Genomic DNA, 21,142 nt, shown 5'->3' with positions numbered 1-21,142 from the left:
GTGTGTGTGTGTGTGAAGTGAGAATGTCAATCAAATTATAGAGGTTTCCCCCCCAACACACACACCTTCAACAAAACACAGGAGCAGAGTTCTCCCAGAGGCCAGAGCTCAACCCCCCCACGGTTTGGACTAGCCTCAAACTGTGACCGCAGCTTCTGGGAGTCCAAATGCTAGCTCAGCACCTGGGCACACACTAAGGCCTTGAGGGCCCCTTTCCAGGATTCACATTATCAGTCTCACGCTGGTCTGTCTTTGCCTCTTCCCCACAGCCTGCTTCTTTTATCTGCCTTCTACCGTCCAGCAGATCCCTTGCAAGGGCTCCCATAGGCCACTCCCCTACCGCATCTGCCCCATCTCCCTGCGTGCCTATGAACTCCAGGAAGGCACAGTGTCCTTATTTGGATGTAAGGCCACAGTACTAACAACCAATAGGCATTTTAAAGAAGGCTCCTACCAGGTCTCTGAGGTGACAATCACTTTCCCTCGCTGTTGTGAACCCTTTATTTACATCACAGTGTTTCCAGGTTCTTCTGGAATAAGCCAGAGAGGGTAAGGGAGGAGGGAAGAGGAGAGAGAAGAGGAGCATTGGGTGAAGGCGGCAGGCACCTGCTCCGGCTTGATTTCTGGGGCTGGCAAACCGCAGCCTCACAGACAAGGTCTTGCTCTCCCCCCACTACTCCATCCCCCTCCCCGTCCCTAACACCCCTCCCCAACTTTCCCTCCCCCGTTTAGTTACCCAAGTGTGCAAGCCTGACTCTGTTGGGAGATCTAGGCATGCTTGTTTGGCTTTGAAGCCAGAAGAACACAAGTTATTATTCAAACACAAAGTAGTGGATGTTTATTTTGACTCTACAACGGATACAACAGGGAAGGCTTGTTTTTTTAGCCCTGGGGGTCTTGGAACTCACTCTGTAGACCAGACTGGCCGGTAACTCAGAGATCTGCCTGCCTCTGTCTCCTCAGTGCTGGGATTAAATGCGTATGCTAACATCCACAGGCTGCCTCCTGCTATGCTTGGTTTCTTTTTGGTTTTTGTTTGGTTGTTTGCTTGTTTGGTTTTTTTTGTCTGTTTTTGTTTGTTTTGAGACAGGCTTCTCTGTATAGCCCTGGCTGTCCTAAATCTTGCTCTGTAGACCTGGCTAGCCTTGAACTCAGAGATTCATCTGCCTCTGCCTCCAGAGTGCCGGGATTAAAGGCGTGCGCCACCACTGCCCACCAGGCTCCTGCTATCTTTAAGAGCTAAGTTGACTTTGTGTACGACCTGCTCCAGTCCGTGGGCGTCTGCACCAGGTAGGAGGGAGCAACATCTAGAAAAGATACCAGGGTACCAGTGACAGAAAAATAGGAACCATAATCAAACTGGTTTAAAATTCAGCCAAAGCAAAGCAGTAAAACTTATCATGTGTGACAAGGGTCAGAATCTGGAAAGCCATCCTAAGGCAGTGACTCCAAGCACAAGCAAGTTCGAGCCACATGGATGCTCTGGCAGCAGTCTTTCAGAGAGCACGGAAAACAACAGATGTCCCCCCAGAAAACTGACTCTGAGGGTACCCACTGTATCACTACCAGATGCAGGACTCAGGGGGCACCGGCTGCAACCATGCCTGGGGCTGCTTGTCATTGTCTTTCAGCCCTTTCAGGGCAGTGAGCCAGCTGCCAAGAAGGCTGAGATAGCCCAGAGGGACCAGTTCTAAGACAAGAATGGTTCAAGTCTCATACTTCCTGTTCAGATCAGAATGTACTTACTCTTGAGGCTACAGAGATGGCTCAGAGGGTAGGAGCTGCCAAGCCTGGTGACCTGAGTTCTGTTCCCTGGATCCACACAGTGGAAGCAGAAAATCATCTCCAGTAGTCTGTCCACCGATCTCCACATGTGTGCTGTGATATGTGCGTATGTATTGTGCATGTATGTACACTTACACACACACAGGGGGCGGGAGGGAGAAATGTGATTTTTTTTTTTTCAGAGCTGAGGACCGAACCCAGGGCCTTGCACTTGCTAGGCAAACTCTCTACCACTGAGCTAAGTCCCCACCCCCAAGAGATGTGATTTATATATTCCTTTCCATCCAAGGCTTCACATCCCCCAAGACATTGTCATATACACACACGGGCCTGCCTGGGTTTAAGAAGCTGTAAATCTTTTAAATTTTAATTTAATTTTTAAAAAACTTCACGCGTTTTTGCCTTCATGTACGTCTGTGTGATGGTGTTGGATCCTCTGGAACTGGAGTCACAGACTGTTGTGAACAGCCATGTGGGTGCTGGGTATTGAACCTGGGGACTCTGGAAGAACAATTGGTGCTCTTAACCACTGAGCCATCTCTCCAGCCTGAGAAGCTGTTTTTTTTTTTTTTTTTTGAGACAGGGTTTCTCTGTGTAGCCCTGGCTGTCCGGGAACTCACTCTGTAGACCAGGCTGGCCTCGAACTCAGAAATCCCCCTGCCTCTGCCTCCCAAGTGCTGGGATTAAAGGCATGCGCCACCACTACCCAGCAAGAAGCTGTTCATTTAAAGCCAAAAATTCTGAACGTGAAAAATAGATATGTCCTCCCCAAGCTACCTCAATCCAGGGAGACATAGTAGATGCTATATCTGGGCCAGTACAGTGAGGTCTCATAATTCTCACTGATTTCCATTTTTGTTAATTTGGCACATGTTGAAGTAGTTTAGTAAGAAATCTGATTAGGAAAGACAAGATGACAAGTGAGAAGCAGACACAGCGCTACCCTCCGGCTTGATTCTCTTTACAGAGGGTGACAGTTAATGAAGAGACGCATACTGGTTAAAGCGCAGATGATAAGTCACTGTTAGATGCTCTGTTCTAAATGGGACCGCTATGTTATCCCACCCAAAGCTCAGAGACTATCTCAGAAGGGGTGGCGGTGGAAAGGATGTGAGTGCCAGACAATGATGATGGCCGTGAAACACTGTCACCTAGACATAATATGGCCATCGTACCTGTGAACTCACCGCAGCAGTAGTGGCTGCACACACTAGACTGAGCCAATCAACACGGATCATGGATGGGGGAGGGGCTTCTGTGCCCCCCCCATCCTTCCCATGAAGCTACCAGGAGTTAATGGTGACTGAGGGGTGGCCATATTTCTTCCTCAGTGGTGGGGTCACCAGTAAGCTGACCCTTATGCCAGATTGGTTTTTCTCAAGGTGGCATAATCTTAGATAAAGTCAAACCTGGGAAACAGAAACCTCAATTGAGATTCGTGCCTCATCAGATTGCCTGTAGGTAAGATTGCGGGGGTGGGAGTGGGGTGGGAGTGGGGGTGGGAAATTGCCTTGGCTAATGGTTGGTGGAGAACCAAGTTCACTGTGGACCATGCAAGCTCTGGGCAGGTGGTCCGATCTTCCATGGCTTCTTCTTCATTGCTTCATCGGTAGTTTCTGTCTCCAGCTTCCTGCCTTGAGTTCCTGCCCAGGCTTCCCTCAGTGATGAACTGTTAACCCTTTCCTCCCCAAGTTGCTTTCGGTCATGGTGTTTTATCACAGCAATAGAAACTGCTCCGGGAAGTAATCTCAACACAACGCTCACATCAGCAACCCTAGTAGTTAAATGAAGTGGGTCACGAACACAAAGACATCCAAGTAGGATGGACGCTCGTTGAGAAGAGGGCCAGTGAGAGGGAGAGGAGGGGGACAGGAGTCGGTAATGGGAGTGTGACCAAAGTACAATATATAAATGTATATGACTGAAAGGCTGAGTTTCACAAAGTGATTAGAAGACCCTTCTTAGCCAGGCAGTGGTGGCGCACGCCTTTAATCCCAGCACTTGAGAGGCAGAGGCAGGTGGATCTCTGAGTTCGAGAGTTCGAGGCCAGCCTGGTCTACAGAGTAAGTTTCCAGGACAGCCAGGACTACACAGAGAAACCCTGTCTCGAAAAACCAAAAAAAAAAAAAAAAAAAAGAAGAAGACCCTTCTTGAGTTGCCAAGTCTCATGGTGACCACAAAACCAACCGAGGATCACAGTATCCTTGAGTGAGATTTCTCTTGAACCAATGCTGAGAACCCTGACTGTGGGAATGTGAAAGTTAGTGACAGATGCTCTGAACCGGATGGGCATCAGGTTGATCTGAGGCCAAGCACCAGGACTCAAATGACTAGAACCCCAGCATGGGCCCAAAGTAAAACTGTGAAAGGTAACCAAAGACAACACCTCGGCAGACTATGCTTGTCACCAGAGGCTCCAATGTGGCCTTGAGAACTGCTCTTGGCTGTTGCTGTCCACCACACCGTGCCTAGTGCTGAGAACCAGGACATTCGATGGCAGCTCCCTGTCCCTGAATGTCTGTGAGTGATGTGTTTGTTTCTCAACCAACATGGAACTCTAAACAGGTACAGTATCTCAGAGTTTGCTGTGGCCAGGAGAGGCTCTGCTCTTCTGGAGGGCACACAGGTAGGTAGCACATCCCCAGATCCCAGACACAAGGAAGCTGAGTGGGGGAGTTGAGTTGAGGCCAGGCTGGGCACAATTACAGTTAAAATCAGTGTAATGTACACATACTTTATTTTTTATTTAATGTAGCATTTAAAATCAGTGTAACACTTATCCCTAATTTTTTTTTTCTCCCTCTCTTTCCCCCTCCCCTCCCTCCACACACAGACTTTTTTAAAAAACAAAATCTCAATAGTTCAATTTTACCAATAGAGACTCAGGAGCCAGACGCTGAGGTGAAAGCCTGCTAGCTCTCAGAGGCAGAGAAAGCACCCCACTGACCTTCCTCCTCTGTCCCAGAAGCCATGCCCCTTTCCCACACCAACTCTAAAAACCTCTTTCAAACTGAATGTCCCTCCCTTTGACTTCCTGTATGTCTATCTAGCCTCCTGACTTCCTCTTACTCTCTATGGTTTACAGCTTTTCCCTGTAAATCTCAGGGTCCACGGTGTGATCAGATAATCCTGGAGCACACACGCTAATTTCTGTGTCATGTAGTAGTTTAAATCAGTGGAACGCCTTCTGCTGGTTCACTCGGGCTGTGGCTCAGATCTAGCAGCAACTACTACAGCCGACCAGTACAAGGCTGAGCGTGCCTGACTGCGCTTTGTTTCTCTCTTTTTACGGGAAGCCCTGGCTGGCTCTGGACTGGCAAGTAAAGACGGATGTGGTACATGGCCTTCCCTAAGTGTGTTCTGCAATAGACGACGTCCTTCTCGCCTTGTTAGGAATGATGTAGTTTAATGTCTCCAGGAGCTACAGATTCTAACTGGGAAGAATCCGTGAACACTTCACCGTGACCCCCTGAAAGATGCCACCCAATCCCATAGGCTATACAAGTAACCAGGGTGTCACTAATTCATTCTCCGGGGGATGCGAGAGGGAAATGACCACATACCGAGAGCTTTGTGACTCTGACTTTTATTCTCACAGGCAAGAATTCACGGGACCGACATGGGGGTCTGCCCTGAAACTGAGCTCAGTGCCGAGGTGACTCTCGTCCCGAAGACGGCTGTGGCAGCCTGAACTTGGAGAGTTCCATGTTCAGGTCTAGGAAGGTGTATGTGCTGTAGTCATGATGCTGCAGGTTCTTGTAGGTGGTAGTGTCGGTCGGCTCCGGCTCTGTAGAGAAAGGTGACAGGACAGCTGTCAGAGACATATGTCTGCTTGGGCGCTAAGGAAGCAGAAGTCTCCACACCACCGGTTAATAGCACGTGAGCACTCTAACTAGAAGACAGGGGACCTTGAGAGCCCTGTATCTTCAAGAGCAGTGTAAAAGAGTCACCTGAAAATTTATGCTGAAGCTTATGGTCCGTCTTACCAGCTGAGTACAATTACAAAGCACGTGGCGGCATTGCTGTCGCCATAAAAACTCTAACCCGGCCACAGAAACCTTCCCCAAGATAGTGGCACAAGCCTGCCAGGAGACACATGACTCTGGTTTTTTTGTTGTTGTTGTTGTTGTTAATAAAATGGTGGAGTCTAACATCTCTGAGATGGGACAGGACAAGGCTGCTTCGTTTCTTATACCAGATCGCAGTACCTTGCCCTTCTTTCGTGTATTTCTAGGCCCTGGGCTCGCACTATGCATTTGGAAGGATCTGGAATTATGGATGGACTCCTAGGTCATGTAAAAAAATACACAGGAGAGAAATCACATTTTTCGGATGTCTGTCTGTGATGGAAATACACATGCCCAGACATGAGAGGACCCGAGTGTTACAATAATGGCAATAATGGTGAAAAGGAGCATGGGAACCCGGAAGGAACCACAGCTTTGACATTTTAACTCTTTAAAGAAAATTGTTATCTTCCAAACCATAGGGGGAAAAAACCCCTAATTTCTTTTTATCTTAAATGGGAAAAATTAAATCTATACACCTAAGTTCTTGATAATCTTAAAATTCAAAGCGTGGGACTAAAGCAAAAGGACGGGGCTCTTTTCACAACACAAGCGCAACAAGGCAGGAGACAAAGCAAAGCGGGCGGGAGCCACGGGGCAAGGTCTGCCATGAGACTATTCTTGGCTCTCTAGGAATCGAGTCGGTAGAGCTGCCTCTGTTTCTACTCACACTGCATGGCGCAAAAACAAACAACCCCACCAACTCAAATACATTATTTCTCTATTCTAAATCCAAAAGCTGTTTCTCCTATTTTAATTTCAAGGAAGGAAGGGAAGAAGGAAGGAAGGAAGGACAAAAGGATGTCTTATAGAGCCGCCATCTTCTCTTCCTCAGCAAGCTAAAGGTCTTCAGTGCGTGGAAGGTGTACCTTCAAAGCCACAGATTACAGTTATCGCAGGGGAGGTCACAACTGATGGGCTCGATCCGCAAAGGTTATAAACTCTATCAGTAACAGCCCACCTGTAAGCAAGGGGCTTTGTGCAAGGACTACTTTGTGAGCCTCAGTTGCCAGCAAAGAGAGCTGGGAGTTAGAGGAGAGGCAAGTTTTTGTTTCTGCAGTGCTGGAAACTGAGCCCAAAACCTTATTGTCTGGCTAAGCACCAAATTAAGCTACACCTGCAGCCCTGTGAGTCGTGATTGTTTCCCAGAGAGAGACAACCTAGAAATCCCAAGTTTGAAAACTGCAACAGGGTAGGAAAGGCAGGTCCTGAGGTCTTAGAAGTCTGGCATGCACTGGTACCTGGCACGTTACTGAAGGAGAAATGGAAAAGGAAGAAAACATAAGTGCTGTAAACATCCTGGAAGAGCGATAGTTAGCACACCGGGATGATGCAAATTAGGCGAGGAGGGGGCGTGGCTGGGAAGGACTCACAGGTGCAGGAAGGCCCCTTAGCGATGCTGCCATCTTAAGGAGGACACGGGAACTGCAGATTCTAAAATCAAAGAACTCCTGTTTCCCAGAGAGCTGCCCAGAGCGTGTCACACGTGTGCAAGACCACTGAGTATGATAGAAGTACAGTCTCCCTTTAAAAGCCCCTCATTAAAAACTCAATGTATTAAATTATACAGCCTATTGGGCTGAGAAAAGCCCTCAGCTGCTGTCCATGGTTGCCTGCCTGTTACCACCCCCTTCAGTTCACTAAGGTACCCATCTAGTTCAGTCCACCGGAGGGCTATCACTGCTGTCTGACTGCTGCTCCTGACCTATGAGAGCACCACAGGATTTCTGCTACTTTCCACTCAGAAAAAGAAAAAGATGTTCCTTTCTAAACACACAGAAACTCAAGAGGGTTCTTTACGATCTATACACCCTAAAGGACAAGGAGAGTCTGAGCTAAGGCAAGGTGTACCCTGTGTGTCGGCAGGGGCTTCCTGGGGTGTGCCAGCATCAGTGGGCGGGGCTTCACCGGCTGCCACCTGAAGCTTTTCCTCCAGCAGTGGTCTGGTGCTCTCTTCAGAGGCATCCTTCTCCTGAACAGGAACTGTCTCCGGATATCTCACTAGTTTTGGATCTTCCAAGGTCGTCTCCACGGCCTGGGCGCATCCTTCTGGCACCTGCTTCTCCAGGCTTTCTTTTCTGACCAGGGGAGAAGTGGTCTTCCATTCGGGCTCTGGCACTTTCAGTTCTGGATGTCTAGCTCCTGTCCCGGGGGCAGTGGCTGGCGGGTGTTCTGCGCTGGCCTCTCCTGTTTGCGTTGTGGGCATTGGCCCACGAGTGGGCTGTGTGGATACTCTGGTTCTCTTGTGGCCGGGTAAGATTCCTTCAGCTTCAGATGGCTTTGTGCTTTCCTTTCCAGTCTTGTCTGGTCTTGGTTTCCCCTGCTGGGGTTCTTCCTTCATGTTTTGCTCCAAAGTCTCACTGGACTGTGGCCTGGATGTCAGGGGCTTGGATCTGGTTTCTTTGCTGTCTTCTACAGGCTTGGTGAAGGTCCCTTTCTTCTTAGGCTGCAGGGACTTCTCTGGGTAGGTGACATCTGTGTGTGGCTTTTGGACCTTGGCCTTCTCTTTTGCAGAAACTTTGATTTTTGGGGCTCCATTCTTTAAGGGATGGGAGGCCTCTGGTTTAGAAAACTCTGCCTTGCCTTTGCTTGCCACTGGGGGACCAACGTCTGAGTCACGTTCCTCTCCATCAGAGTCTGAATCTGAGGAGCTGGATGAGGAAGATGAGGACGAATCTCCTGTCACTTTCTTCACATGCCGTCGAGCCTCTGAGTCAGAACCCCATGCTTGGGGTGGAGGCATAACTTTCTGAGGAAACGCTACCAAAGTCTTTCTTGACAAATGCTTCGGAAGCCCTTCATCTGTGAGCAGCTGGCTGCCACCAGGGTGTGGGCCCACGACAGCCCCACCTGCGCTCTCCACTGATGGGTGAGAACCGGGTGGAGGTGAGCTTTTGGACAGTGCCGCTGCTGTGGGCGTGGCTAGGAGCTTGCCCCTCTCCTCTGCCCCCACATCTGGGAAACGGTATAAAGAGGAACACTTGTTATTTAAGGAACAACTCAAAGCCATAGACATTGCATTGCGTACCAGTGTATTACGTTATAACGCTGTCCAGGTAACTGACACATAGTAGGTTCCAGGAACCTCTCCCCCAACGCCGGGGCAGCAGGAGTGGGCAGACCAGCCTGTGAGGAGCGGAACCTTCAGGGAGGAGCTTTCTCGCCAACAAGAGCGGCAAACTGACTCGTTTCTCACACACATTGCTTTCCAGAGGACAGGTATTCTTAAACGATCCCACTCAGATTTACAACAGGTAAACTCTAATGCAGACATTTTCTGTCCACTACAAAGGTTTTACAAATGCATGGTTTCCTGAGGCGCTAACACCACTCGAGTATCCGGTGCTTCTCTTATATTAACAAGTTCAGAGTTTGACCTTCTTGAACAAAACAGCAGAGGTCTAGACAAGAGTCTGCTTGGCACATCCCTGTGAGAAGTCAGTAGGAGGGAGGGAGTGTCGACAGCTTTTCAAGTAAAGCTGCCCTAAAAAGGAAGAAAAGTCCTCAAAAAAAAAAAAAAATCACACAGGTCACGTGGGGACTTCTTCAGCCAAGAAAACAAGTTTTTACAAAACCCGAAAGTCTAAAATAATTTAATACCACACATATCACTGGAAACAGATGTTAAACTGCACACACAAACAAGTGAAAAGAAAAAGCCCAACAGGATAAGTTCTTTTTTTTTTTTTTTTTCTTTCTGAGACAGGGTTTCTCTGTGTAGCCCTGGCTGTCCTGGAACTCACTCTGTAGACCAGGCTGGCCTCAAACTCAGAAATCTGCCTGCCTCTGCCTCCCAAGTGCCGGGATTAGAGGTGTGCGCCACCACTGCCCAGCGTACAGGATAAGTTCTAACAGAAAAATCTTACACTTCATGGTCATTTATAAAAGAGCAAAAAAAAAAAAAAAATCACATTAAAGCTAATTTCATTTAGTCTTCCCAGTTGCCAATTTTTCTAACTGTACGCATCAGAGGGAAAACACAAGACAAGTTGTTAAAATGGTAAATTACCCTCTGAGCATGAAGTGGAACCGAACACTCTCCAGATAAGCAGATGTACAGGGTCCTTAAGACAGGGCTAGCTACATATATTCTAAAAGTGCCTTCCTCCTCCTCCATGGTAGGATCAGGCCCCTCTATGGTAGAATCAGGCCCCTCTATGGTAGGATCAGGCCCCTCTATGGTAGGATCAGGCCCCTCTATGGTAGAATCAGGCCCCTCTATGGTAGGATCAGGCCCCTCTATGGTAGGATCAGGCCCCTCTATGGTAGGATTAGGCCTCTCTTACCCATCTTATCATGGTGGTACCCACACAAGGGGCCAAGAACCTATGACTACCTGGTAGAGTAGGAACCAAGGAAAGTGAAGTTTCTCAAACCAGAGAAAGAGTGACAGGCACTGTGAAGGGAAGTGACCAGAGCCAGAGCAGTGTGATAGCTGAAACCAGCCCTGGGCACCTAGAGTAGGAATGGACACGGTAACTCAGAACACACAGCTCCAGACCATTGCTCGGCAGAGAGGGGTGGCGTACACTTGTTCTCTCCATGACACAACGGCATAGCCCAGAATTCCCAGTTCCTAAGCCAGCTAGCCCATGGTGTACATCACTGGTAGTTTTCTGAGCCTGACTCTTACAAATAGGAGATGGCCTGAGGGTGGGGTATGGTTCAGTTGGCACTGTGCTAGCTCAGTACGCACAGGGCCCTCAGCTCCAACCCAGCACTGCATTCAAGCTGGTGTGGTGGTCCAGAGTATTCTGGAGGAGGTAGAGGCAGGAGGCTCTTAAGTTCAAGGTCACCCTCAGCTACACAGCAAGTCTGAAACTAGCCTGGGCTAATTGAGAAAAGACTCTATCTCAATTAAAATAAATAAATAAAGCTCTCAGGTGGCTACTTTGAATATCAAAATGATGAACTGACTCTTCCAAGATATGGTGAGGATTTGGGGTTTTGTTCTTGTTCTCGGGATTGGACCTAGGGCCTTGAGCATACTAGACAAACTACCAGTGAGTACTACCGTAGCCCTTGGGAACTTAGAAGGTTGTAAAGAGTTACAAAGTTACATTATTGGGACTGAGGTGTAGCTTAGTGATACAGCATGTGCTGAGTATATGCAAGGCCCTTGGTTCAACAGCTCCCCCCTCAACACACACACACACACACACACACACACACACACACACACACACACACACAGAGACAGAGAGAGACAGAGAGAGAGAGAATAAAAACATACAAACATACACTGTAGATTATTTACCTACCAAAACAGAAAGAACATTCCAGACAGGCAGACTGGCTTGACAAAGAGACTTCAGGGCATTTCGGAACGAGAAGGACTGCCCGTTCATCTCCTCATTGGTTACAGGAAGGATTCCAGGGAAAGGCTAACAGAGGAGCTATTTTTTTTTGCTTTTGATGGAGGGGGGTCAGTTCTATCCTGCCCTCATCTTTGAGCCTCAGTTGCCACCACTAACCGGCATCCACAGCAAGTCTAAATTCACCAGTGGTGTAGGTCACAGAAGGTGAACGTGGCCTCCGGGAAGCCCACTTGGTGTATGGACACAGGATGTTATATCTGCTCACGGCCCTTTAGCTACAGACTGGCTTTCCTTAACAAACAGCCTAACAGGACCCATGTCGCCTACCCCAGACTCCTGCCGTCTCCTCTCAGATCACAGAAGGGGACCACGGCAGCCTACACACAACCAAGTCTATGAATACTGTCTAATGGTGCCAACCTGTGACCACGCCATCTCCCCTCGAGAGACACAACTCGAATTTCTGAATCTCTGGCTGAAAATGGAGAACAGAGTCTTCAGGCTTTCAGTCAAAGAACCAAAGGCTGCTGTGCAGTTCAGTTCCCTGCATCCATGCTGGGTGGCTCACAGTAGACCCACCGCCCCCTTCTGTCCTTTATAGGCACTGCATTCATGTATGCATAGCCGCACAATGACACAGACACATATCCAAATAATAAATAAATAAAAAGTGTAGAAATGATAAAACAAATTAGCAATCCTAAATCTATTAGTGCCAATGGTTTTTAAAACTAACCCAGGAAACAAAGCACCCTCACAAACGGTATTTTAAACATGGCTGGAAGAGCGAGATCATTCAGATTTCATAGGCTTAGGATGACACATGTGTAAAGTTTAAAAAATAAAAAATAAATCAGGAGAATCTAGATCTACCCCCTCCCCCAACCCCAGAAGTAAGACAGTAATATTGAAATATAGACCATGGGCCAGAATGTCAAAGTTGAAAGCAAACCTCTCTCTCTTAGCTCCTCATTAGTAAGAGGTGAGGGGGGTAATGTGTAAGAAGTGTTCATACCCCGCCCCTTTCACCCCGTGGCTGTGGTTAATATATTTAACCTCCAGTTTTAGAAACTACACACTTTTAAACCTGGGCTGGAACCTAAATGGAGAACCAACTTTGGCTTTAGACTCTTTATAAGAGCTACACAAAAGCAAGGTGTGATGGCCCACACTTGTAATCCCCGACCCCCCCGGAGCACCCCAGAGGATCGGAGTTCAAGACCAACCTGTACTACAAGGCAGGATCTGGAAAAACTGGAAAAACAAAAAACAAAAGACCAAACTGACAGAATACAATGTGAAAATTGCTCAGCCAGTACCTTATAGGTCTGTACAATGTGCACTGGTGACGGGATTCAACAAACAGCAAAGAAAACCCAGGCCCATGTCTTCATGCAGGGCCTGCGGAAGCAACCTGTTACCGCTGTGTAGCAGCACTTTCCTCAGGAAGGAAGCTCGGGCTAAAAAATGGGAGCCTCCAGAGTAGGGCAGAAAATATTGCCCCCGAGGGTGGCCCTGACCCACTCACTCCCAGTGGCTGGGGACTAAGAGATGCAGATGCAGAGAGCCCCAGGGACTCCCAAAGCCACTCTCGCTGAGATGGTTTCTACTCCCTGGCACATCAAGGGAAAACACAGGCCCACATGTGGATAACTTAGGAAGCATGAGTTCTTCTTTTCTGTACAGAAATTATTTTTTTAAGACTTATTTCTTTACTTTATGTATACGTATACACTGTAGTTGTCGTCAGACACACACCAGAAGGAGGGCATCGGATCCCATTACAGATGGTTGTGAGCCACCAAGCAGTCACTGGGAATTGAACTCAGGACCTCTGGAAGAGTAGTCAGTGCTCTTAACCGCTGAGCCATCTCTCCAGCCCCAGAAATTATTTGAAATTAGAATATACAAGTGTAATATACACAGAAGACAATTTATTTCTGAAGAACATATTCCACTCTGAAGTACACTGCCATTTACAAAGTGGATGAGCCTGCTTGGCGATTGAGTGTGTGTGCACACACCTCAGCTTCTTCAAGCCCGTAGCACCCAGGGAGGTCACAAAGCTGCAGGCTCAGATAGCTGCGGAGAGCCAGGAACTTACTGGGACTCCAAGGTCAACTCCCAGGCCAGGTCTCCCTTCCCAAACCTTCCCAGGATGACATCACTTCTATCCACACAGACATCTGTTTTTATATAGAAGGCTTGTGGGTCCTAAAACTTACATAGTCTAAAATCATGTATCTAGAAAATAGGATTATGACATAACTTAAAAATCCACCAGAAAAGAGGACACAGTTAATATTGCCATCCTAGTTACTCACCAGTAAGCAGTCACAAGCAATCCAGGCTGTGCAAAGCCCTGGGTTCAATCCACAGCACGCAATAAAAAAGCCCAGGCTATATATGGCACACAACTTAACTGACACTCTTGTTGCAGGCATTTCTTAAGTATACTGGGATTATATGTTTTGATGTTGTTTTAAACAGCGTCTGTGTTTTAAGATTTCTTTTTTTTTAATTAAAGATTTATTTATTTATTTTATTTATGAGTACACTGTAGCTGTCTTCAGACACACCAGAAGAGGGCATCCAATCTCACTACAGATGGTTGTGAGCCACCATGTGGTTGCTGGGATTTGAACTCAGGACCCCTGGAAGAGCAGTCAGTGCTCTTAACCGCTGAGCCATCTCTCCAGCCCCTGTCTTAAGATTTCTGTCTTTCTTTCTTTCTTTCTTTTTTTTTTTTTTTTTCCGAGACAGGGTTTCTCTGTGTAGCCCTGCCTGTCCTGGAACTCACTCTATAGACCAGGCTGGCCTCGAACTCTTGAACTTAGAAATCCGCCTATCTCTGCCTCCCAAGTGCTGGGATTAAAGGCATGCGCCACCACCGCCCAGCATGATTTCTGTTTTTCAATGCATCCAAAAGAAGACGAGGACTGTATTTTAAAAATCAGGCAGGTATAGGCAGAACTGAATCACATCCCTCTGGAATTCAGGCCAGGATACCTTTACTATGGAACTGACAGAGGTGTGTGTGTAGAGCACTGTGGGCGGGTACTAACAGTGCGAGCATTTAACACTTACTGATGCTCAGTACCCAGGCAGGGAGAAAACAAAGGAATCTCTGTGGCTTCACACCCTCAAGCAGAGGGAATGCTATATTAGTGAAATTAAGACTAGATTCAATGACTACTCCCCAATCTCATGTTAGGACGGAAGATCTGCCAGGAGGCGGCTCTGCACACTTGTTCAAGGGTAGATCAGGGCTTCATGAATTAAGAAACTAAATTTGGGCTGGAGAGATGGCTCAGCGGTTAAGAGCACTGACTGCTCTTCCAGAGGTCCTGAGTTCCACTCCCAGCAACCACATGGTGGCTCACAACCATCTGAAATGGGATCTGATGCCCTCTGCTGGGTATCTGAGGACAGGGATCGTATACTCACATACATAAAATAAACAAATAAACAAATCTTAAAAAAAAAAAAAGAAAAAGAAAAAGAAACGAAATTCAATGGACCCCATACACAAATCATTAAAAAAAAAGGAGCAAGGCATAGGAAATACAATTATCCTCAGAAAAGCAGCATTTAAAATGCACCACAATTCAGCTTGCTGGGCGTGAGGCCATCCTACGCTGGCATTCAGAGAGGGGGAAAATGTAACAGAAATCAAAATGATTTTGAAGAGAGCTGGACACCAACTGGGCCCCAGCTGAGTGTAGCACAGCAGAAATTGGGGGCTCCTAACTCCTTCCCCGAGGTCATGATGCCCCCCTCAGATGGTGATGGGGCACACCAGGAAAAACTCAAGACCAGAGTCTTGGGGAGTCAGGAAAAGCCAGAAACCAGGGAAGGGGAGTAAGGTGGGTGTGTTCACACTAGGGTGTGTTCCTGAGGGCCTTGAAAATGCCAGAGCCCTTCTGCTCTCCCTGTTGGGTTGGTCTTTTAGGAAGCACTATTCCACATCTAGAGCTAACACAGAGTCAAGGCCTTTGCCACCACAGATGTGGTCCAATCCTCCATCTAATTATGAGCTGGAGTCTTAGGTTACGTGGCTGGGCCATCTCATTTCATGCTATTGACTTTGCACTGTTTGACCCCCACCCCTGGCCCCACCATCTTTAAAATCTCACCTTTGAGCACACTTTGTGTCGTGGGATGTGGTCCTGTCGCCTTTTTACTCTTCTCTGACTCAGTAGACAGGGGCACCGTAGACGCCAGTTCTCCTCGGAACACCCTTGCCTCCAGGAGCACAGCCTGGGGAAGAGTCGACAAAGAAAGATACTCGCCTTGATAACAGCCATTACAATGTGAGTGTTATATATATTAATATTCATGTGGCACATTTATTACAATCTTCGTAACATGGGAATTATGGATACTCTAAAAAGTACCCAAAAGCTGCAAGAAAAATATACCCTGGTTCCAGGAAAATCACTGTTAGCATCTGGGTAAATGCAAACATCCTTATTTCCTTAATCTCTGCAGTAATTTCCCAAAATAGACACTTGGAAAGTTTTTATTAAAAATAAAAACTGGCCGGGCAGTGGTGGTGCACGTCTTTAATCCCAGCACTTGGGAGGCAGAGACAGGCGGATTTCTGAGTTCGAGGCCAGACTGGTCTACAGAGTGAGTTCCAGGATAGCCAGAACTACACAGAGATACCCTGTCTCATAAAACAAAAAACAAAACAAAACAAAAACAAAAACCTTTGTCAGCTTCGTTATACAAAGCTTCGGGATATCTTGGAGAAGAAGAGCCTGGTCCTGTGTTCTGCAGAAACCTGGGGCACAGAGGGTAGGAGGTGGATGGGAGACAGATGGCTGCTGAGAAAAGCTCTTGCTGTCACATGTCCTGCAAAGCCTCAGTTAGGCAGACCTGTGTTAGTATGGGGAAGGGAGAAGGGAGGAGGGAAGTGCTGGCCTCTGGACGTCAGCCATCACCTAGATGGCCACTGCAACCCTCACGCCTGGATCCTGGATGCAAGGCCCAGTTGGTTCTCAGCCCAAGACTCCTAAGTCTTTGATAGGGTAGCCAGTTTACTGATTATTTCGTTACTGTACAAAATACTATGTTTCTTTTTGCAAAATTATCTCCCTACACTTAGTAAAGTTGCAGAAACACTATCTAGTAGTAAATACGATGTAGATAACTGCTTCAGAAGTGTTACAATGTTGGAAGAATCTTACTGTAATTCTGCCGGCAACCGCTAAGGTATGTGCTACATCCTAGGATAAAGAACCGGAAAACCATACTGATGAGTCTCCGCATGTGTACAAATTATGTGGACCGATACACGCTGAAAAAAAAAATCACTGGGAGCAAGATAACTGAAGGAGTAACTAAACAGCGCCGATCTGACGACGGGGGCTATCTGTCACCTGTATTTTGTTTTGCTGTGAGCATTTCCTGCTTTGGGGCCGGTTCAATGACAGCTCTTGACAAGCAAGCGCAGGGCTCTAGGTTCCATCCACCGAATCCAACCCAAACAAACCCCAACACTGGTTTTGCAGAGAAAGCCAAGTTTCGTTTATAAAACAGCCAAGGAGTCTCGGCTTCACTCCTGCAGAGAAAACCCTTCTCTCCAGGTCGGGTGAGCACAGGCCCTGGGGACTCCTCACTGCACCGAGCCCACGGGTGCAGCTAAGGGTTAGGCTATGGGCCGGGTAGGTCTCGCCCGATCGCCCTTTACCTTCAGCGCCCGGACTCGTCCTCCCCGCAGCAGGAGAGAGAACGCCATGGCACAGACGCCAATCGCGGAGGTCACACCTAGGTACGTGACCTGCGCGTGCACACGCGCCACCCGAGGCTCGGCCCCACGTCCACGTTCGCCAATCGCACACCAGGGTGGGCCCAAGCGTTTGCGCGCGCATTCTGGGCGGGCTCCCCAGAGGCCACGCCCCCGACTGAGTCCACCAATCCCGGGTGGGAACACACGGGGTCCGCCCCTGGGCTGGTTCTGTTGGAAGTCCCTCCCCTCCGATTGGGGCCTGTCCGCCTTGCCCTGATCTCACCCTTAACTCTGGTCAGCAACCTACCAACACTACGCAGCTAGAACCATGTCCTTTGCGTTTCTAAGAGTCTTCTGTGTTTGGTGAGATCTTTGTGAGTTTGTTGTTTCTTGGAGATACAACTCGGTGGTAGTGCACTTGCCCAGAAGGGGGCGTGGCTTTGAAAAAGTCAGAAGCTGGGTGTGATCATACTAGCAGAAGGGCTAGCTCAAAGACAGCCTGTGCTTTACAAATCAACTGTAAGGATTATAATCAGTAGATAAACTCATCAGTGAAAGCACACACATACACACATCCAACCTCACACAGTTTGAGACCAAGCCTTCAACACACGAGGCTTTTCAGAGAACCTTCATATCCAAGGCATAGAATACTCCAAGGCTATGTAGTATGTGTTATTGGTTATCAAATCTTCCTCCCAGTGATTGATTGGTGCCCCCTGCCACATGTTTCCCAGGGCACAGTAAGTATTTCACGCAGATGGATATGTCTACACTTCCAATCTCCACTAAGGAAAATTCAATGTCAGTGAAAGGGTTCAGGATGCTGAAATGAATTATTGGGGAGAAAAATTTAATAGAGCATTAATGCTGGGTACAAGCAGGCAGGGGGACAACAGCATGGCAGGAGCTCCGAGGAGCGATCAGGCCCCAGAGACAGAGCCCAGGTCTCTGAAGACTGGAGCCAGCCCACGTGGGAGCATCCTATAGCTCTGAGGATTGGAGAGGTTTCTGTGACATGACATTGCTATGGATACTGTGGGCTGAGAAGAAGCTAGATTCTAACGGTACAGCTTTACAAAACCCCTTGAGGTTGACTGGAAATGGAGGAGGGGGGCCTCTGAATAACAGACATCTGGAAACTCACTCTGGTGGCCAGATAAACTGGCATCGTCGAGAGCTCCTTGCCCTTGGCAGAGCTCAGGAAGGCAGAAAGAACAGGTGCAGTCTAGACAACAGTGAGAACACAGTCCATTGTCTCTAAAGGAAGAAGACACAAACAGCATGCTAACAGAATTGTCCTTCTTCACCTAATCTTGTCTCCAGGGGACACTTGCTTGCTTTACAGGTGAGTAAATAGTACTGAAGGGAACAGGTACTTCCTGTCCTTTTCCTTTGTGGGACCAGAGTTGGAGCTGCAGGATCATGGGACTCCAAACCTCCATTTCTCACAGCTGACCAGTTTAGACATTAGAGGAACTGGGAGATGGAAGAACGAACGCAAGGGAAAGACTCCTCAGTGGGAGAGCTGTATGCATTTGTCCCTCCGAGGGCTCATGAGTTGGAAGCTCTTGCTCTCCAGGGTAGTGATGAGGAACTAGAAGCAGAAAGAGGTGGGCCCATGAGAAGTAATTAATCATCATGGGTGCAGCTCTGGGAAGGGACTCTGAAGGAAGTTCCTTCTTTTTAATGTTCGTGTGGGAACCTGGTAACTCTCATAAGAAAGGTGTGATGTTTTGGGGGTAATTGGCTTGGTTGACTTTGGAGGGTTTTTTTTTTTTAAGATGAAGTCTCCCTATGTAGCCTAGGCTGCCCTTAAACTTACTTTTCTCATGAATCTGCCCTTCCCTTCTTCCTTGTTTGTTTCTTTATTTGTTTTTTTGTTTCTTTCTTTTTTTTAAGATTTTTTTTTAATGTATATGAGTACACTGTCGCTGTCTTCAGACACACCAGAAGAGGACACTGATCCCATTACAGATGGTTGTGAGCCGCCATGTGGTTGCTGGGAATTGAACTCAGGACCTCTGGAAGAGCAGCCAGTGCTCTTAACCGCTGAGCCATCTCTCCAGCCTGTGTTTATTTATTTTTAAGACAGGGTCTCACCATGCAACTCTGGCTATCCTAGAACTCACTATGTAGATCAGGCTGGCTTTGAACTCACGGAGACCTGCCTGCCTCTGCCCTTCATGTGCACCACACCTGGTTATGATTTATTTATTTTTATTTTATGTGTATGGGTACATTGCCTGAACGCATGACTGCACATCGTGTGTATGCAGTACCTGCCAAGTTCAAAAGAGGGCGACAGATCTCCTGAAACTGGAGTCTTAGTTGTGAGCTGCCACCTGCGTCCTGAAAATTGTCCTTGAGTTCTCTGAGAGGGCAGGTAATGTTCTTAACCCCTGTGTTATCTTTCTAACCTTCAAGATTGAATTTTAATGTGCATTTTAGTAGAGACGTTTAAACAGAGCACACACCATGATAGAAATGCTGAAGAGATTCACCACAGCAGGAAGCCACCATCTCCTTTGTGGTGGAGGTTAGGTGGTACCATAAAGACAATGTGGGAAACAGGGACCACCGTGGGGTTGGCCACAGTGGCAGGAGCTGTTGAGGAGAACACGTTGTCAGTGGATTTGTATCTCTCCCTGGACATTCTGGCACACAGCTGACCTGAAGCCCCAGGAGCAGCCTGCAGCGGCCCCTCCCTCTACAAGGGCAGATGACCACATGCTGGGATAGCTAGCTTGTCCCATGAGGTAGTGAGAAATAAGATATGAGAATTCATGACAGAATTTGGAAGAAATGCTGGGTGCAAGAGCAATTTACAAAAACAGAAACTGCATCTCTGTGGACAACAGGAACAATTATGAAACATAGTTTTAAAAGATCTCATGATGCTAGCAGAACCCCATATATCACGGTGAGGATATTTTTAAATATGCTGTCTATGTCCTTAAAGGATAATGTAAGGTAATACTGAGCTAAGGGCAAGCCATTAGAGGTAGAGCCAAGGTGGCCTTGGGTACAGTGTAAACATGCTAATTTTATTCCAAACAGTCTAATACATTCAATTATTTCCTAATTAGTATCCCAGCACAGGCCCCGGGGGAATTGGACAATTGAATTGTAACAATTATGTGAAGGTGGGAGGAGAAGGAACCTGAGGAGTTAGTGATGAGGGAGGAGAGAAAGAGGAGGGTTGGGGGAAAAAGGAAGGAGGTGGTGACGCAGGCAAAGTATAAATCCTAAAACTGAACCTGCTGCCAGAGGGATTATTTCTTGCAGGCCTTGTCTCAGGGGGCTGATGATTTGAGAGCAGCACATAACAGGATCCAGGGAGGAAGCCGTAGCTAATTTGATGGTTTAGAGTTTGTTTGTTTGTTTGGTTTTTCTTCGGAGTCAAGGTTTTTCTGTGTAGTCCTGGCTGTCCTGAAACCCAGAGATAAGCCTGCTTCTTCCTCCAGTGTGCTGGAATTAAAAGCTATGTGCCACCACCGCCCAGCTGGTTTTGATATATGTTTTAAATTTATTTTTATGTTTAAATTGTGTGTGTGCACGTGTCTGTGTTAATTCATGCATGTGAATTCATGCTCATGGAAGGCAGAAGAGGGCATCAGATGCTCTGCAAGAGGACTTAGAGGAAGCCGTGAGGCTGTGGGCTTCCTGTTGTGGATGCAGGTGTTCTGGAAGTGCAGTGCACACTCTGGACTGTTGAGCCATCCCTCTACAGTCTTTCTTTCTCTCTCTCTCTCTCTCTGTCTTTCTGTTTTTCTTTCTTTCTTTCTCCTCCTTTTCTTCCTTTTCCTTCCTGTCTCCTCCTTCGCCTCTTTCTTTTTTCTTGAGGCAGGGTCTCACTATGTAGCCTTGACTAGCCTGGAATTTGAAATGTAGACCAGGCTGGCCTTGAATTTGGAGCCACCCAGCCTGGCTCTTCTATTTGTAATAATTTTATTGAGAATGTCACACATGCCTATGACTTGTTTTTGATAAAGTCCACCCTCCATTACTTCCCTGTCCTCACCAACACCATTCCTTCCCAATTGTGTGCAGGGTATGTGTATATGTGTGTTTGTGTGTGTGCATTTATGTATGTGTGTCTATGTGTATGTGTGCGTTTATGTGTGTATGTGTGTGCTTATGTGTATGTGTGTTTATGTATGTATTTATGTTTGTGTTTATGTGTGTGTGTTCATGTATGTATTTATGTGTTTGTGTTTATGTGTGTGTGTTTATGT

The 21,142-nt window shown here is 47.4% G+C and overlaps 1 protein-coding gene across 2 annotated transcripts; it reads right to left on the bottom strand.

The window, feature by feature from the left end:
* Positions 1-5,353: 5,353 nt before the first annotated feature.
* Positions 5,354-17,006, bottom strand: Ndufv3 (NADH:ubiquinone oxidoreductase subunit V3). 2 transcript variants are annotated; one of them, XM_028767967.1, is made up of 4 exons: positions 16,866-16,991; positions 15,307-15,430; positions 7,704-8,807; positions 5,354-5,572 (listed from the first exon to the last, which is right to left on the bottom strand). In XM_028767967.1, exons 1-4 carry the CDS (start codon positions 16,911-16,913, stop codon positions 5,430-5,432), a joined length of 1,419 nt encoding a protein of 472 aa, XP_028623800.1. In that variant the 5' UTR covers positions 16,914-16,991; the 3' UTR covers positions 5,354-5,429. The 2 variants fall into 2 exon arrangements, with proteins under 2 accessions (XP_028623800.1, XP_028623799.1); XM_028767966.1 differs by lacking the exon at positions 7,704-8,807 and having other exon boundaries at positions 16,866-17,006.
* Between the last annotated feature and the right edge of the window lie 4,136 nt (positions 17,007-21,142).

The sequence above is a fragment of the Grammomys surdaster genome, unplaced genomic scaffold, assembly GCF_004785775.1.
Source record: "Grammomys surdaster isolate TR1022 unplaced genomic scaffold, NIH_TR_1.0 183, whole genome shotgun sequence".
NCBI classification, from domain to species: Eukaryota; Metazoa; Chordata; class Mammalia; order Rodentia; family Muridae; genus Grammomys; species Grammomys surdaster.
The sequence above is the reverse complement of the archived record's forward strand: the minus strand, read 5'-3'. Positions and strand labels throughout refer to the sequence as shown.

Excerpts from the sequence above, each read along its gene's own strand:
- Ndufv3 (XM_028767967.1), bottom strand. The coding sequence starts at position 16,913 with ATGGCGTTCTCTCTCCTGCTGCGGGGAGGACGAGTCCGGGCGCTGAAG. Across the intron at positions 8,808-15,306 it reads GACACAAAGTGTGCTCAAAG|ATGTGGGGGCAGAGGAGAGG; the intron begins GTGAGATTTTAA and ends ACCGTTTCCCAG. Across the intron at positions 5,573-7,703 it reads AGCCCCTGCCGACACACAGG|AGCCGGAGCCGACCGACACT; the intron begins GTACACCTTGCC and ends CTTTCTCTACAG.